This window comes from Ranitomeya variabilis, chromosome 2, assembly GCF_051348905.1.
Source record: "Ranitomeya variabilis isolate aRanVar5 chromosome 2, aRanVar5.hap1, whole genome shotgun sequence".
Taxonomy (NCBI): domain Eukaryota; kingdom Metazoa; phylum Chordata; class Amphibia; order Anura; family Dendrobatidae; genus Ranitomeya; species Ranitomeya variabilis.
The window spans coordinates 27,529,139-27,544,184 of record NC_135233.1 but is presented as its reverse complement, the minus strand read 5'-3'; the positions used below and the strand labels follow the sequence as shown (position 1 = coordinate 27,544,184).

General features: G+C 42.6%; 1 protein-coding gene across 2 annotated transcripts in view; it reads right to left on the bottom strand.

Annotated features, from left to right (window-relative positions):
* LOC143804254 (calpain-2 catalytic subunit-like) overlaps positions 1 to 4,515 on the bottom strand; it is a 50,788-nt gene extending 46,273 nt beyond the window's left edge. For both annotated transcript variants that reach the window (XR_013221002.1, XM_077282174.1), the window contains exon 1: positions 4,167 to 4,515. Coding sequence is in view for 1 of the 2 variants with exons in the window: in XM_077282174.1 (XP_077138289.1) it covers positions 4,167 to 4,403 (237 nt within the window). In the remaining variant the exon portion in view is untranslated. The remainder of the gene's footprint in view (positions 1 to 4,166) is intronic.
* Positions 4,516 to 15,046: the final 10,531 nt, after the last annotated feature.

Genomic DNA, 15,046 nt, shown 5'->3' with positions numbered 1-15,046 from the left:
GCGGAGGAATATGCCATGTATTGTATCCGGCCTTTTTTGATAGGCCACTTAGGCTACTTTCACACTAGCGTCGGGCTCGGCCCGTCGCCGTGCGTCGGGCCGAGGTCCCCGACGCTAGCGTTGTCTCCGCCGCACAACGGGGGCAGCGGATGCATTTTTCCAGCGCATCCGCTGCCCCATTGTGAGGTGCGGGGAAGTGCGGGGAGGTGGGGGCGGAGTTTTGGCGGAGTTCCAGCCGCGCATGCGCGGTCGGAAAAAGCGGACCGTCGTGAGCAAAAAACGTTACATGTAGCGTTTTTTGCTCCCGACGGTCCGCCACTGCACGACGCATTCGTCGCACGACGGGTGCGACGTGTGTCAATCCGTCACAATGCGTCGCTTCATGTTAATCAATGGCGAAAAAACGCATCCTGCAAACACTTTTGCAGGATGCGTTTTTTCGGCAAAACGACGCATTGTGACGGAATGCAGTTAACGCTAGTGTGAAAGTAGCCTAAGGCGCATGCGCGGCCGGAACTCCGCCAGAACTCCGCCCCCACCTCCCCATGGGGCAGCGGATGCGCTGGAAAAATGCATCCGCTGCCCCCGTTGTGCGGCGGGGACAACGCTAGCGTCGGGGACCTCGGCCCGACGCACTGCGACGGGCCGAGCCCGACGCTAGTGTGAAAGAAGCCTTAGATACAAGTGCGACGGATGCACATCTAGTGGCCGGAACCAACTGCATCGTAGGGATCTGTACACTTATGCATAGTTATACCTCCAATGTCAGATTTTTATCTGTGTGATTCAGAGTTATTCTATAGAATATATGTCCTTAATATGGAGTAAAAAAAAAAAAGACACTATACCGCGGCTAAGACTGGCTCCAGATTCTTGCAGTCCCCGCTTCAAATTTTTTGGTAACATTTTGGGGTCTGTGCAAATCTCTGATCTTTTTAAGGGTATGTGTCCACGTTCAGGCTTGCTTCAGGCTTTGGCCAGGATTTTATGCAAGTAAAATCCTGACCAAAACTGCACCTGAGGTCACTGGCAGGTCACCTGCGGTGTTCCTGCGTGTTTTGCTCAGGCGCGTCCCCAGGAGTCCCTGTTCAGTGTGCGGTGGGTACTTTGCGGCCGTAACATTTTGATCTATGCGCAGACTTTGTGGATATGCCTTTAGTGCTCAGCAGTGGATAGGTGCCTTTATTGTAGCCTGCTATGATATCCCCTACTCTGTCTATTGGTGCATAGGTGTTATTTATGGGCAGTCCGCACTGTAGTTGCCCGCATGGCTTCCTATTTATAGGTTATATTTTTTGTTATGTATATTTTGTAGTTTATTGTTTGTTTTTTTCCTTTTGCTGATTTTTTCTTATTGCCAGTATATTAATATGTCACCATTATTTCAGTGAACAGTTTTTCCTGGGCACGCGCCCCCTGCTATTTATCCAGTGCCACCTGAGTAGTGTCACTAATTGTCCTTCCATTCACTTGTGTTTTATTATCAATTTAATAAAGTTTGTACTTTTTTCATCTACCTTATTGGACCATATGTCATCATTTTTCTGAAGTAGTTGTGTTTTGCTCATTGTAGCAACATGCTGCGTTTTGAAAAAACGCACCGCGCATGCGTTTTCGCGGCAAAAACGCATGCGTTTTTTAACGCATAGTGGAGTCGGGATTTCATGAAATCCCCTCCACTATGCTGTAACATCTGGACGCTGCGTTTTTGACGCTGTGGAAAAACGCAGCGTCAAAAACGCAGCGTTTCCTGAACGTGGAAACATACCCTTATGCAGTTTTTTGTGAGTTGAACTAACCAAATCCCATTTCCAACCACTTATGCAGTTTTCAAACTAGACAGTGGCATCTATGGAGTTACACCGATGCATGAGTCTTACTAGGAACAGAGCAGGCAGGTCCGGGTGGGCCTCCTGGATGTGGTGGGCCCTGACACTTTGCTGGATGCTGACTCCAGCCATTACTGTCTGTAGCACACAAAATGGCTCCACAGTACGGACGCATAAGGACTCCATGTTTTCTCGTACACACTGCTCTGCTGTACAGGACATAATATTCTGGCTCATTGCTTTGTATTTGCTGAAAGGTGTTTCTACCACGTCATATGATATACAACTTCACACCACACTGAAAGTAACAGTATAAGTGTACGTAATAAAACATCGGCGTCCAGTGCTCAGATCAGTGATCCATTTACAGCAAACGTTGGCTATATCATAGAATGGTAGAGTTGGAAGGGACCTCCAGGGTCATCGTGTCCATCCCCCTGCTCAATGCAGGAGTCACTAAACCATCTCCAGCCTCTGTTTGAAGACCTCCATTGATGGAGAACTCACCACCTCCAGTGGCAGCCTGTTCTACCCATTGTTCACCCGCACTGTCAAAATTTTTTTTTTTTTTTTTTTTTTTTTTTTATAATATCTAATCTTTATCTTCTCCCTTTCAGTTTCATCCCATTGCTTCTTGTGTTTCCATGTAATGAACTGTTATAAAATTATATATATATATATATATATATATATACACGCCAGACTGCAGGGCTTATGACCTGAACTAACATCCTCACATACGCCTATGATGCTGTTAGTTCAGGTCACGAGACCTGCGGTTAACAATGGACTATATATTCTATACGGTCATGTGAATTAGCCCTTTGTTTTGTATTTAAATCTGAGTTGGTCCTGTACTTTATGGAGTAATAATCTACGTGTCATGTTATGGTGCTACATAGCTTTTGGGGGGTTTCTCCTACAGAAACAACGCTCCCTCATACCTTTGTTTTATGACATCCAATGACAAGCTATATAAAAAAAATATATAATATTGTATGATATTTGTACAGAGGCTGTAGGAGTTTATGGGCGGCCTATAATGGTCCCGTTCACGGCATTGTGTGGAGTCATAATACCGCCGTTTGCATAACGCCTTATCATTGCTGGGCCGATGTTATACCAGAGGAGGTCCGGACTCTGCAGAGCGGCAGTGACTTTTCTGCAACATTACGGGGTCTCCACTTTGTAGCTGAGTTGCTGCGGTTCCTTCCACTTCTCAATAATATCACTTGCAGGTGATGGAGGATTTGCTACCTCGGTAGCTCTTATTACAGGACCACGCAGGTATCAGTGACCTCTGCACCACCAGCCGGTCTGTTAGGTTAGGCAAACAAGTTATATGGGGGGGTGAAACTGCTGCGTTAGGTAGTTCAAGCACAGTGAATGGGATTTAATTAAAATTTGTGCCTACTAAGCGTTTAGGTTCACTTAAATTGTGCATTTCTTTCTTCTATGGAGAGGCGGAAAAAAAAAAAGCAAATTAATTTTCAGGCTGTAATCACACAGCAAAAGCGCAGCTGAAAAAGAACATTGTTTTCACAAATGGGAACACGGCCTTAGGGTATGTGCACACGTCTTTTTGATGTCTGTGGATTTTTCCGCAACAGATTTGTGAAAACTGCAGGTAAAAGGCACTGTTTTACCTGCAGATTTCCAGCGGAATGACTGCAGATTTATTGCGGATTCCCCTGCGGTTTTACACCTGTGGATTCCTATTGTGGAGCCGGTGTAAACTGCTGCGGAAACCGCACAAAGAATTGACATGCTGCGGAATGTAAACCGCTGCGTTTCCGCGTGTTTTTTTCCGCAGCATGTGCACAGCGGATTGCGTTTCCCATAGGTTTACATTGTACTGTAAACGCATGGGAAACTGCTGCGGACCCCCAGCTGCTGAAACGCTGCGGATCTGCAGCAAAATCCGCAGCGTGTGAACATAGCCTTAGAGGTAGAGTGTCTCCGCACTTGTGTGTAGTAGTCACACGTGTAGCGCCACTCAGCAGACTGCGGACATGTGTTACATGAGAGTTTTGCAGTAAAGCCTAAATATTAAGTAGCAATTCACTGGTCACACCATTACAGTATAGACATTACCAAAATGTAGCTGCTTGTAATGAGGCAGAGGAGGACTGCAAGGACACAGATGCAACCAGAGTTCTGCAAACTGAATCTGCTTATTAATATAGCAATAAGTAGTCATGAAAAACACAAGGCATCATGTCACACAGCACCATTATGTACTGCTAGTACTGTGATACTACGAGTCCTGACAGGTTACTACCATTATGAGACTTGTAGTTCCACAGCAGCATTCACTCATAGAAATCTAGGACTTACCGAGGGTCTCTTCCACACCACGCCCTGGACCTTTGACGAGTTCTGTCCCAGTTCATTGAACCCTAAGGAAGAATGGATGGCGGGGAAGTAGGTGTCTTTGAAGAGGGTCCCGGACTGGAGACATTCGTCCCTGAGCGCCTCGTAGTCCTGGTTCAGATATTTCATGGCCTTCTCATTGGTGCCATAGCCATTAGCCAGAGCCCTGTCACGGGCCACTTGGGCAGCGACCCCGCTCATCCCTGCACCGTGTAATGGCCGGACAGATACCGGGCAGACATCCACCAGCAACCAGTGTGAGGTAAAGTAATGCTGAGCGGCCCCTCCTCATGCTCAGCTGCAGGGTGTGCCCGGGCTATGGGCTGCAGGCAGGAATTACCGTATGTCACTGACACATAAGCAGAGCAGCTACCGACCCGGAGGAAGCGCCATGTGGAAGTGATATAATATACCCAGCAATGGAGACAATATATACTGATATACCTCACAAAACACAACACTATGTACAACACACACCCACCTCACAGGATCCCACCGTGCAACGTGCACATCCATTTATCTGTACCCCGAGTGTCAGCGTCACCATCATCCTGTACCCCAAATGTCTGTATTATTACTTTGGACCCCAAGTCAGTTATAAACCTATTCCTCAAGTGTGTTATTATACTGCACCCCAAATGTTTGTCATTATCCTGTACCCCAGTGTCAGCGTCATTATCCTGTACCCCGAGTGTCAGTGTCATTATCCTGTACCCCCAGTGTCAGTGTCATTATCCTGTACCCCCAGTGTCAGTGTCATTATCCTGTACCTCCAGTGTCAGCGTCATTATCCTGTACCCCCAGTGTCAGCGTCATTATCCTGTACCCCCAGTGTCAGTATCCTGTACCCCGAGTGTCAGTGTCATTATCCTGTACCCCCAGTGTCAGTGTCATTATCCTGTACCCCCAGTGTCAGCGTCATTATCCTGTACCCCGAGTGTCAGCGTCATTATCCTGTACCCCGAGTGTCAGCGCCATTATCCTGTACCCCCAGTGTCAGTGTCATTATCCTGTACCCTGAGTGTGAGCGTCATTATCCTGTACCCCGAGTGTCAGCATCATTATCCTGTACCCCCAGTGTCAGCGTCATTATCCTGTACCCCCAGTGTCAGTGTCATTATCCTGTACCCCGAGTGTCAGTGTCATTATCCTGTACCCCGAGTGTTAGCATCAAAATTCACTATGATTCTGTTTCTGAAGTGTGGAAAGAAACAGGACAACTCGGAGGACACCTACACAAAACACGGGAAGAACATACAAACTCGTTACAGATGTCATCCAGGATATGATTTGAAACCAGCTACTCAGTGCTACAAAGCAACAATACTAACCACTGAGCCAGCGAGCACTGGTAATATACGGTCACAATGTTACGTAGCGATTTTTTTCATTTGAATGTGTTATAATTGGTAAATTAATCTTGGTATAATGGTTTTTGTTTACTTACAAGATGGTGGTTATTGCCATAAAGGAAAATTGAAAATCCCTAAATACATCTCCACAGAAGGGACATATCACCTTCACATTGAACATATCGGATTAATAACTGGGGAAGTGAGAGAGAGAGCTGACACTTCAACCTCCATTGAACTAGGGACCTCCTGTAGTGACAAGGTAATTACAACAAGAGATTTGCTCTGAGAGCCAGAAACTAAGGGTATGTGCACTGTTGTGATTTTGCTTTTTGCTCCCTCTAGTGGTCATTAGTGATTTGACTCTGGAGCTTCTGTCTTTTCCTATATCCTCACCTGGGCCGTTAGTTCAGGGGCGTTGCTATATAAGCTCCCTGGACCTTCAGTTCAATGCCTGGCATCGTTGAAATCAGAGCTAATCTGTTGTGCTCTTGTCCTATGATCCTGGTTCCTGTATTTCTAGCTAAGTCTGCTTCCTTGCTTTTTGCTTTTGTTTTGTTTGGTATTTTTGTCCAGCTTGTTCCAATCTGTATCCTGACCTTTGCTGGAAGCTCTAGGGGGCTGGTGTTCTCCCCCCGGACCGTTAGACGGTTCGGGGGTTCTTGAATCTCCAGCGTGGATTTTTATAGGGTTTTTGTTGACCAGATAAGTTATCTTGCTATATTCTGCTATTAGTAAGCTGGCCTCTCTTTGCTGAACCTGGTTCATTTCTGTGTTTGTCATTTCCTCTTACCTCACCGTTATTATTTGTGGGGGGCTTGTATCTTGCTTTGGGGTCCCTTTCTCTGGAGGCAAGAGAGGTCTTTGTTTTCTTCTCCTAGGGGTAGTTAGATTCTCCGGCTGGCGCGAGTCATCTAGCGATCACCGTAGGCATGATCCCCGGCTACTTCTAGTGTTGGCGTTAGGAGTAGCTATTTGGTCAACCCAGTTACCACAGCCCTATGAGCTGGATTTTTGAATCTCGCAGACTTACACGTTCCTCTGAGACCCTGTCCACTGGGGTCATAACAGTGCACACGTTGATGGAACCTCTTATTGTTTTTTGTTTGTTTTTTTAATTTACATAAATAAATGGATTTATTGGGAATTTTTTTTTTCCTTTATTTGGGGATTTTTTATTTATTTTTGTTTTTATACATTTTATTTTTTTTTTTAACTTTCTACCATTGTCCCAGGGTGGGACATCACTATATTAGATCAGATCGCTGATTTGACACTGTGCATAGCACTCTGTCAGATCAGTGATCTCACAAGCAGTGCAGGAGGCTTTCCGGCACCTGCTCTCAGCAGGCGCCGGCTAGCCACGTCACTTCATGACCCGGAAGGAGTCCTGCGGCCATCTTGGATCCGGGGACTCCTTCCGGATCACCGGAGCAACGCGATCGCATCGCGTTGCTCCGGTGGGAGAGCGCAGGGAGCCCCCGTCCCTGCGCGATCCCCCTCTATGCCGCTGTCACTACTGACAGCGGCATCAGAGGGGTTAAATGCCTGCGATCGGCGCTAGCACCGATCGTGGGCATTGCTGCGGTGTGTCAGCTGTCATATACAGCTGACACCCGCACCCGATCACAGTGGCGCTCAGCGCGAGTCCGCGGTGATCGGTGCGCCGTACTAGTACTGCGGCTGGCACAAATGCAGTGCCGGCAGCGCAGTACTAGTACGGTGCATGGCGCGAAGGGGTTAAACTGACATATAAAATGAGTAAAACATACATTGACTTTCTGGATGTGTTGATTCAGGTGGACGAACATGGATTCCTACAGACTGACTTATATCGGAAATCAACTTCAACAAACACCCTACTGCATGCATCCTCCCAACACCCAAGACATCTTATTAACAACATTCCTGTTGGCCAATTTCTACGTGCAAGAAGAATTTGTTCTGAATCAGGTACTTTTGAGAAACAAGCAGCAGATTTGACACAGAGGTTTACGGATCGGGGGTATGGGATTCATTCAATTTGTCGGGCCTATAGAAGAGCACACATGGGTAACCGCAGGGAACTTTTCAGATATAAAAAAACGGAGAAGAAGAAAGATGATCAAATACAGTGCATTTTGGATTTTAACTCCAGAAATGAGCAACTCCGTAAAGCCATATCCAAACACTGGTCAGTATTGCATTTCGATAAAACTCTTTCTAAAATTGTTAGTAAAAATCCTCTGATTACCTTTAGAAAATCCATGAATCTGCAAGATAAATTGGTACATAGCCATTTCAAAAAGGAGAAAGAAAAGTATTTTTTTTGGATCTAAAGGTCCCGCATGAGGGTGCTCTAAGTGCGGCAAATGTGTTGTGTTCACATGGAAGGACATATAGGATCACACACAGTATTAACTGCACTACGAGAGGATATATATATACTATGGTACATGTCCATGTGATCTTATATACGTTGGAATGACTACCAGGGAATTACGGAGGCGGGTGAGGGAACATGTTCTTGACATTGAATCCGCAAAGGATGAGGATGATCTTTCTAAATTGAAACCTATCCCTCACCATTTTATTTGTGATTCAAGGAGGTTTTTGGTGAGGGGCATTGACAGGGTATTTATTGGCCCCCATGGGGGGGGGATTGGAAAAATCTCTTAGCACAAAGGGAAACAAAATGGATTTTCAAACTTAATACTCTGACTCCGTCCGGCCTTAATGATCATAACAGTTTTGTGCCATTTCTCCCGAAATAAGAATCATGAGAGTCAAATTTGAAGTGTATCCATATGCATGGACAAGGTTAATGTTCCCTGTGTTATATCCACATAGACCATCGCAATATGTAAAAGTTGCATTGACTTTTTGGTATTTTTAAATATTATAAAAATAACATTTTTTTTGTTTTTATTTTGCGTTTTTGTGTTTGTATTTTTATTTTTTCGTTATATACTTTTATTCACACATTTTTTGTCTTTTTCATTAATTTCTTTCTTTAGTTTTCTGCTATTGTGAAGTTGGTACTAATATCATTTTTTGTTCTAGGCCATTTGATATTATCCTTGATTATCACCTTGCCTGTTTAACCCACAGATGATGACTGGACCGGGGGTGGATGGAATGAGCGTGTATCGAACTTCAATCTTTTTTCACAATTGCACACGTTCATTTTGTGTCCTATTTGTGTATATCTATATCGGTGTATTTATACACATCTATATTGACATATACACTTTGTAGCACTTCTAGATTTATTCAATGAGATATTACATACATTTATCTATATCTGTTGCTATACATTTTTTACTTTCATCACGATAATAATTTTTTCATGCTCACTTATTATTAGTCATATATTATATTAATACACATTTGTTTTATATTGGTTCACATCTGTGTTTGTGTTCGCCTTTAGGGGCTCAATAATTATCTACTATTCACTATTAGTCTTTTATTCATTTTATTTATTCATTTTTGCTGATTATGCATAGACACATATATTATATATTAATATTTGTTATTTATCACTGCGTGCGGTATATTTCCTCTTCTTCTCCATCTGAGAGATGCAGTTTACATGTGGGTGTATGTGTTTGGTATGAATGAGACAGTGTTCTCACACTAGACTACGGACATGTGACTGCACCATGTGATCAATGCAGCCCCTCTGATCTCTGGGTAATGTAGTTTTCATGCGCGCTTAGGTGATTAATCAACAGAGGCTGGTTTGCCTGTCTCATTGGCCCATGATAGGTTAAATAGCTAAATTACCAGCTGCCCATCACCCTTGGACAAAGCTCTCAGAGCGAAACGTACGTCGGGTGTGGTGGGCACCTGGATACCTATACTCTAGAGGTAAATATGCAGTGCTTAATTTGACTTGCTGTCTTGTATTATTCATGTTTTGACAACATCCACAGGACCTTAGGTCTGGAACATGTGACATTGCACTTTATATATATCTTTCTTTCTGCCATTGCAAAGGGATATGCTGTGACAGTCTTGTATATTTAAATAAATTTTCTTGTTACACACATATATAAAATATATATATATATATATATATATATATATAATATATATATATATATACATACACTAGATGTTTCCAGCCAGCCAACGCTCGGCACGCTCATTGCTATCTAATTAACGCTGCTGGTGATTAAACTAAAGTAAATAATGACAACATTCAATAGCACTTATGCAGGTGGTAAATTAACTTAAGATGAAGTTAATAACAATAGTGTGGTGTTGTGGTGGGGGCAGGATTATGTGTGGTAATATGGTGGGGGGCGGGATTACGTGTGGTGGTGGGGGGCGGGATTGTGTGTGGTAATAAGGTGGGGGGGCGGGATTATGTGTGGTAATGTGGTGGGGGGCGGGATTATGTGTGGTGATGTGGTGGGGGGGCGGTATTTGTGGGGGGCGGGATTGTGTGTGGTGATGTGGTGCGGATTGTGTGTGGTAATGTGGTTGGGGGGCGCTTGAAAAAGGATTTTGTATCCGAAACGTTGCCACGCCGTTCAGGCAATAAAGTCCACTTTTTTCTATTATTTTGTGCTGCTTTTCTTTTTTTGATACTATAGATATATATATATAGAGATATATTTATATATATATATATATTTTGCACTAGCACTTTAGGTTTAATAGCATTTATATGATATATTATATATTAAAAGAAAAAAAAAACTTTTACACAGTATACCCATTTGATAGCAGTCTATTTTTTCAGGTTGTTGCTGCTCTGCTATTTCCAGGTGTCCCACTTGTATCTCTGTCCCTGTATGCTCCCCCTATGGTACATTGTTATTATATTATTTTGAACATGATTATGTATTTTTGATATAGTGTATTAATAAAAACGTATTTTTTAACCCGGGTTTGGGAATGAGTTTTCCTTCTTTGGTGTAGTTTATACAGGTGAACACAAATTTGTAGGCTTTGGCAATGCCACCGAGGCCCATGAATCTGAGCAACGTCCTGGCCCACAGGACTCTAATTACGCCACTGGTACTACTGTCACTTGGCACTGATCATGGTCGATCCCCATGCACACATAATCTGCAGGGCCTGATATACTTCAAGTTTTTTTTTGTTAATATTTAAATAATTTTAAAAAGTGGCAATGGGGTACCCCCCATTTTTGACAACCAGCCAAGCTAAAGCAGCCAGCTGGGGGCTGGTATTCTCAGGCTGGTAAGCGGCCATGGATATTGACCAAAGGAAAAAAAAAAAAAGGGTGGTTGTTCCAGCATCTGGTAAAATTAGTTCTTTATTTTAAATCCATTAAAACTTGTAAAAATTACAATGGTTGCATAAACAATGTAGGGGAGCAAGACGCGTTTCCAATGCTCACATACATTCTTTATCACAGCTTCTACCTGGTTCTGTGCAAACTAGACTTCAAGTTCTAGGTGAGCTGGCTTTCTTTTTACTATGTGTGAATGGATATTGCCCCCCCAGCCTAAAAATAGCAGCTCTCTGCTACCTAGAAAAGGCGCATCTATTAGATGCACCAATTCTGGCGCTTTGCCTGGCTTTTCGCACTTGCCCTGTAGCGGTGGCAAGTGGGGTTCATATTTGTGGGGTTGATGCCTCCTTTGTGTTGTCCGGTGACATCAAGCCCACGGGTTAGTAATGGAGAATCCGCTATAAGACACCTACCCATTACTAATCCTATAGTAGCAAATAAAGTCACAGCCAGAATAAAATCCTTTATTAGAAATAAAACACACTTGTATTTTTTTTAAATTAAAAATAACAAATACAGTTATACTCACCTAACGCCCATTACTGTTCGGATTTGCCCATCTCAATCCTTGACTTTTTTCCAACAATCCAGTATTGAGCCCCTTATCCCCCCCCCCCCCCCCCCAGAATATGTATTGTATTTTATGAAAATACTGATGCCATTTGATTCTTAGACTATTTTTTTTCTAAAATTCAATATAATTTATTTTAAAAATAAAGTTATTATATCTTTTCATTAAAACTTTTTTTTATTACCCTAGCCCTAAATCTACCCCTAACACTATCGATAATAGTCTGAATCCTGTTATGGTTAGAAAATGATATAAAAACTTAAATTATTATAACATTGTTTTTTATTTTTCATTGTTTTTACATCTTGAAATTTGGGATTGCTCCCCCGGCAAGTCTCTCTCTCTCCTTTGACAAAATTACTAATGAGAGGAAAGGTAAAGAGCATTCGGAGAGCACAATGCAGCATTTGTCATCTCATTTAATGCCTATGCAGAGCGCAGCAACTGATGACAAACTGATAATGAATGCTTTGCTTTGCATAGGAACCCGCGGCACCGACCGAAATATCCAAAGTAGCCTCTGGTTGTAATAATGATCCAGATCGCCGGCTGCCAGATGGACATGCACAGCGCCACTTGCCCACTTTAAGAAGAAGCAATAGGGTATCGGATGAAATTTTGCGCCATCGTGAAATTTAACACCTGGGGCAGAATTTGTATATTGTAGAACAAGAATATCATAAAACAAAGTATAAACATCAGGTTACTATAAATTACTCTAATTCAGTCCATAAACATCTATAGGCTCCAGCACCACTAAAACACATCAAAAACAGATTTAATCCCTCGTTATTATGTTTTATTAGGTAATAGTACAGAGAGTATGACAGCAATAAGGCGGGAAGATCTTGAAATTAGAGATCAATCATAGGATTACATTACTGGATAATTGCTCTGGGACTTGTGCGCTTTCTTTCTACTTTTATAGGTTTCGTGCAGTTACTACGCGTCTTACACAGATGTAGCCACCAACGTGCTGATGACTGTCGCACCTTACAATGATATAGTGTAGCACACCGCTCATTCCAAGTGAATGGGAAATAACACTCATCATTTACCATGATGTCAAATCCCCGGCTGCTAAATCTTTATGTACCCAAAAATAGTGGCTTCTAAACAGGTATGCTATACAAGCCTGATCTTAGTGGTCGGGACAAATATAGTGGCTTCTAAACAGGTATGCTATACAAGTCTGATCTTAGTGGTTGGGACAAAGATAGTGGCTTCTAAACAGGTATACTATACAAGTCTGATCTTAGTGGTTGGCACAAAGATAGTGGCTTCTAAACAGGTATGCTATACAAGTCTGATCTTAGTGGTTGGGACAAAGATAGTGGCTTCTAAACAGGTATACTACACAAGTCTGATCTTAATGGTTGGGACAAAAATAGTGGCTTCTAAACAGGTATGCTATACAAGCCTGATCTTAGTGGTTGGCACAAAGATAGTGGCTTCTAAACAGGTATGCTATACAAGTCTGACCTTAGTGGTTGGGACAAAGATAGTGGCTTCTAAACAGGTATGCTATACAAGCCTGATCTTAGTGGTTGGCACAAAGATAGTGGCTTCTAAACAGGTATGCTATACAAGTCTGACCTTAGTGGTTGGGACAAAGATAGTGGCTTCTAAACAGGTATGCTATACAAGTCTGATCTTAGTGGTTGGGACAAAGATAGTGGCTTCTAAACAGGTATGCTATACAAGTCTGATCTTAGTGGTTGGCACAAAGATAGTGGCTTCTAAACAGGTATGCTATACAAGCCTGATCTTAGTGGTTGGCACAAAGATAGTGGCTTCTAAACAGGTATGCTATACAAGTCTGACCTTAGTGGTTGGGACAAAGATAGTGGCTTCTAAACAGGTATGCTATACAAGTCTGATCTTAGTGGTTGGGACAAAGATAGTGGCTTCTAAACAGGTATGCTATACAAGCCTGATCTTAGTGGTTGGCACAAAGATAGTGGCTTCTAAACAGGTATGCTATACAAGTCTGATCTTAGTGGTTGGGACAAAGATAGTGGCTTCTAAACAGGTATACTACACAAGTCTGATCTTAATGGTTGGGACAAAAATAGTGGCTTCTAAACAGGTATGCTATACAAGCCTGATCTTAGTGGTTGGCACAAAGATAGTGGCTTCTAAACAGGTATGCTATACAAGTCTGACCTTAGTGGTTGGGACAAAGATAGTGGCTTCTAAACAGGTATGCTATACAAGTCTGATCTTAGTGGTTGGGACAAAGATAGTGGCTTCTAAACAGGTATGCTATACAAGTCTGATCTTAGTGGTTGGGACAAAGATAGTGGCTTCTAAACAGGTATGCTATACAAGTCTGACCTTAGTGGTTGGGACAAAGATAGTGGCTTCTAAACAGGTATGCTATACAAGTCTGATCTTAGTGGTTGGGACAAAGATAGTGGCTTCTAAACAGGTATGCTATACAAGCCTGATCTTAGTGGTTGGGACAAAAATAGTGGCTTCTAAACAGGTATGCTATACAAGCCTGATCTTAGTGGTTGGGACAAAGATAGTGGCTTCTAAACAGGTATGCTATACAAGCCTGATCTTAGTGGTTGGGACAAAAATAGTGGCTTCTAAACAGGTATGCTACACAAGCCTGATCTTAGTGGTTGGCACAAAGATAGTGGCTTCTAAACAGGTATGCTATACAAGTCTGATCTTAGTGGTTGGGACAAAGATAGTGGCTTCTAAACAGGTATACTATACAAGTCTGATCTTAGTGGTTGGGACAAAGATAGTGGCTTCTAAACAGGTATACTATACAAGTCTGATCTTAGTGGTTGGGACAAAGATAGTGGCTTCTAAACAGGTATACTATACAAGTCTGATCTTAGTGGTTGGGACAAAGATAGTGGCTTCTAAACAGGTATGCTATACAAGTCTGACCTTAGTGGTTGGGACAAAGATAGTGGCTTCTAAACAGGTATGCTACACAAGCCTGATCTTAGTGGTTGGCACAAAGATAGTGGCTTCTAAACAGGTATGCTATACAAGTCTGATCTTAGTGGTTGGAACAAAGATAGTGGCTTCTAAACAGGTATGCTATACAAGTCTGACCTTAGTGGTTGGAACAAAGATAGTGGCTTCTAAACAGGTATGCTATACAAGTCTGATCTTAGTGGTTGGGACAAAGATAGTGGCTTCTAAACAGGTATGCTATACAAGTCTGATCTTAGTGGTTGGGACAAAAATAGTGGCTTCTAAACAGGTATACTACACAAGTCTGATCTTAATGGTTGGCACAAAGATAGTGGCTTCTAAACAGGTATGCTATACAAGTCTGATCTTAGTGGCTGACGTCCAGTTTTATGACCCCCCACTTAGCGGCAGAATAAAGAGAACGGCTCCTGTTATTACATACTATCACTGATTATATTGTGTACTGTCCGGACAAGCTCTTTCTAGTAGCTGTAGCATTAAATTAATGTACAGGTGCAAAACTACACTGTGACCTTTATACAAACCTATATATACACATTGCAATAAATAAATATATGCTTTCCACTATTGCAACACGTTAAAAATGGAGAGTACGGTTAACATTTTTTATCAAAAAGCGCTAAAGCTATCCAACCACGGGAAGGTGCAACTAAATATGGATGACCCCTCTTGTACATATCTACATGCACATTTTCTACTTTGGTCGTTC